Genomic DNA, 3,618 nt, shown 5'->3' on the forward strand with positions numbered 1-3,618 from the left:
GATTCGCGATGCTTCTCGAATAATGGTCCATGTACAGGCGTAGTTAGTGGATCAACAACATTATCTACTCGGATTCTGTCTCTAAGAGTCGGCTGCACTGTCAGAGTATCAAGATTCGGGCCCTCGCCCCTGGCATAAACTACAAGCTCAAATCTCTGAATCTCAGCCTGTAGCGGTCTCTGTACTGATAAATGAGCAATCACTGCGTGCAAATACCACTGCTGCTAGCTTGAGGTCATGAGTCGGGTAATTTTTCTCATGAACCTTCAGCTGTCTGGACGCATAGGTTATCACTCTGTCCTGCTGCATCGGAACTGCGCCCAACCCAAGCTTAGATGCATCTGTGTAGACCAGAAACTCTCCCTGCCCTGATGGCATAGCTAGTACTGGTGCAGTGGTCAATGCTAGCTTCAGCCTGTCAAAGTTCTCCTGACACCCGGGTACCCAAACAAACTTGGCATTCTTCTTCGTTAAAGCGGAGGCACCGCAATAGAAGGAAAGCCCTGGATGAATTTCCTGTAGTAACTTGCCAATCCCAAGAAGCTACGGATCTCTATCACACTCTTAGGAACTGGCCAATCTTTGACTGCTTCCACTTTGCTGTGGTCGACCTCTATGCCATCTTGCGATACAATGTGGCCCAAGAATTTTACTCTATCCAGCCAGAACTCACACTTGCTAAACTTGGCATATAGTCGTCTATCCTGTAGAGTGTATAACACTGTCCTAAGTTGCTGACTGTGCTCCTCCCTGTTCTTCAAATAGATCAGGATATCGTCAAAGAAGATCATGACGAACTGATCTAAATATGGCTGAAACACACGATTCATGAGATCCATTAAGATCGTTGGCGCGTTTGTCAGACCGAAAGGCTGTCTTATGCACATCTGACTCTCTCACTTTCAGCTGATGGTATCCGGATCGAAGGTCTATCTTGGAGAACACTGAGGCTCCCTAAAGCTGATTGAATAAGTCCTTGATTCTCGGCAGCGGATACTTATTTTTAAATGTGACTCTGTTCAGCTCTCTGTAGTCAATGCACAGTCGCATGTTGCCATCCTTCTTCTTAACAAAAAGAACTGGTGCACCCTAAGGAGAAAAGTTAGGGCGAATGAAACCCTTATCCAGCAGATCTTGAATATGATCTTTAAGCTCCTTCATCTCTGTAGGTGCCAACCGATAGGGTGCTTTAGATATCGGTATTGTCCATGGCATAAGCTCAATAGAGAATTCCACCTCTCTGTTTGGTGGAATGCCTGAAACATCGTCAGGAAATACACTGGAGAACTCACAAACTACATCCACGTCCTCCAGCCTCTGACTGGTTGGCTCTGTCACTGATACAATGCTGGCTAAGAATGCCTGGCAGCGTCTCTTGATAAGCTTCCTCGCACACATGCAGGAAATGAGATGCGGCATCTGCTGATGTCTAGCTGCCTCGAAAACAAATGGCTTCCCACAGGGCAGTCTGACAGAAACTGACCTTTGTCAAAAATCTATGACTGCACTGTGAGAAGATAGCCAATCCATATCCAATATGATGTCAAACTCTGGCAACTGTAGTACTATCAGATCTTCCAGCATTGCCTTCTGTTGCAATTTAAGCTCCAATCCTCTCACTATCCGGAAGGTGAACATCTGATCCCCGGATGGAATCGATACTCTGAACCCTAAATCCATCGCTACTGGTAAGATTCCTAGTCGCTTTACGAAAGATTTGGATATAAACGAATGCGCAGCCCCTGAATCTAGCAATGCATGATTAGCTAACCTGCGATATATATCCTCCCTACGACAAAATATACCATCAAATCTAATAGAGTTGAACTTAAGGGCTTTCTTATCGGCAAACAACCCAAAATCCTCGGACTATCACTGAATTAACACAATCATTGTTCCCAAAATTCGAACTACAACCTCAGAAAATCGAAAATTGCAAATTAACCCCAAAAATTGATAAAATTTCGAAAACGTCACAAATTTATCCTCAAAATTACAGAAGTTTCGAAATAGCACCAACTTGGTAGGATTCTTTCTATGTTATAAATCCCAAAAATAAATCCTCAAGCAAGCATTAAATCCATGCAATCAAGGCGGTAAACATATAAAAAACTTAAGCATAAAGGTTACCGGTGATCAAAGTAGAATCTAGCTCCGCCTCAGTCTCCTCGGCATGCATCACATATGCCCTGTCGGTAGTGGGACCCTTGTTCTGAGGGCAATCTGTAGCCTTGTTCCCCTCCTGTTTGCATACGAAGCATTTGTAGCTGCCCCACATGCATTTTCCGTAATGATATTTGTTGCACTGCTTGCATGGTCGTCCTCCCTCCTATCTAGGAGCCCCTAGTTCCTGGGGTGGTCGCTGCTGTCCTGGCCCTCTATGTTGCCCCTGCTGTCTCGGTGGCCCCGTAAACTGCTTTTTCTATGGCCGAGAACTGGACTGGGCCTGATGCCGCTTCCGCTGCATCTCAAAATCTATGTCTCGCAGTGCCTGCTCTGCCTGGAAAGCGCAGGTAGTGGCCTCCTCATAACCTGCCGGCCTCATCAGCATGACGTCTCAGCGGAGTGTGGGTCTCAGTCCATCAAGGAAATGCCTCAGCTTCTGGGCGGCACCTCCTGCAATCATGGGCACAAAATGGCAGCCCCTGTCAAACTTGCGGATGAACTCCGCCACAGATAAGTTCCCCTGCCAGAGGCTCATGAACTCTCTCGTCACGCGACCCCTGACATCAGCTGGAAAGTATTTCCCGTAGAACAACTCCTTGAACCTGGCCATGTAAGGGTGGCCAAGTCCACAGCATGAGCGGCTCCCTTCCACCACAGGTGAAACGTCTGCTTATTCGTTTTCTTAAAACGTGCTAGAAATTTTTTTTAAAAAAAAAAACCTCACTAAATCGGCCGAGATGCATAATCACATGCATAAAATATTTTGGAACCATTTTAAAAGTACATCAACCAACTAACATTTGAAAATCAAAGGAAATAGCCCATACTATAACCTCTCAAAAACCACTCATAAATAATTAAAAGTCATAAAAATATTCTTAACATAACTTAAAATCATAAATAATAACTAGCGCGGAAAACTAGCGTCGGTCCTCGGGTTATGTGCACCTTCAGTCCAGTCATATCAACCATCAAGACCTCCATAAACATAATCGTCATAATAACCTGCATCAATCACACCTAGTGAGTCTAAAGACTCAACACGTCATATCCTTGATAACAAATACTACATATACAGATCACATGCAACAGTGAAAAATACTTGTACTTAAAATATCGTTTTCATGAAGATGCATAAACATAACATTTTCGTAAATATTTTCATGATGCATAAACTTTAAATAAAAACATTTTCATAATGATGCATCAACTTTAAACATAAACATTTTCATAATCTTTTTCATATCAACATAAACATATTCCTATTCATATCCATATCCATATTCGTATCCATATTCATATTCATATTCATGTTCGTGTTTGTTGAATTCAGATCGTGATTGTGACTCGTATTCTTAAACGTATTGGGCGATGGATCCATCTAAAGAAAACCACAGTACTGGGCGGCGGGGGACACCAGCAACACTCTCACCGGTCAACTGGGCCCTGGCC

General features: G+C 43.7%; 1 protein-coding gene across 1 annotated transcript; it reads right to left on the bottom strand.

Moving 5' to 3' along the window:
• Positions 1–470: 470 nt before the first annotated feature.
• LOC140972507 (uncharacterized) lies at positions 471–2,776 on the bottom strand. The gene is made up of 4 exons (XM_073434924.1): positions 2,595–2,776; positions 1,550–1,789; positions 1,279–1,468; positions 471–812 (listed from the first exon to the last, which is right to left on the bottom strand). Exons 1-4 carry the CDS (start codon positions 2,774–2,776, stop codon positions 471–473), a joined length of 954 nt encoding a protein of 317 aa, XP_073291025.1.
• Between the last annotated feature and the right edge of the window lie 842 nt (positions 2,777–3,618).

Source organism: Primulina huaijiensis, chromosome 3 (assembly GCF_012295235.1).
Source record: "Primulina huaijiensis isolate GDHJ02 chromosome 3, ASM1229523v2, whole genome shotgun sequence".
Classification (NCBI taxonomy): Eukaryota; Viridiplantae; Streptophyta; class Magnoliopsida; order Lamiales; family Gesneriaceae; genus Primulina; species Primulina huaijiensis.

Coding starts and splice junctions, on each gene's coding strand:
- LOC140972507 (XM_073434924.1), bottom strand. CDS start 2,776: ATGGCCAGGTTCAAGGAGTTGTTCTACGGGAAATACTTTCCAGCTGAT. Junction 1,469..1,549: donor ATAGTACTACAGTTGCCAGA/GTTTGACATCAT, acceptor AGTTTCTGTCAG/ACTGCCCTGTGGGAAGCCAT. Junction 813..1,278: donor TAGTTTGTGAGTTCTCCAGT/GTATTTCCTGAC, acceptor CGTGTGTTTCAG/CCATATTTAGATCAGTTCGT.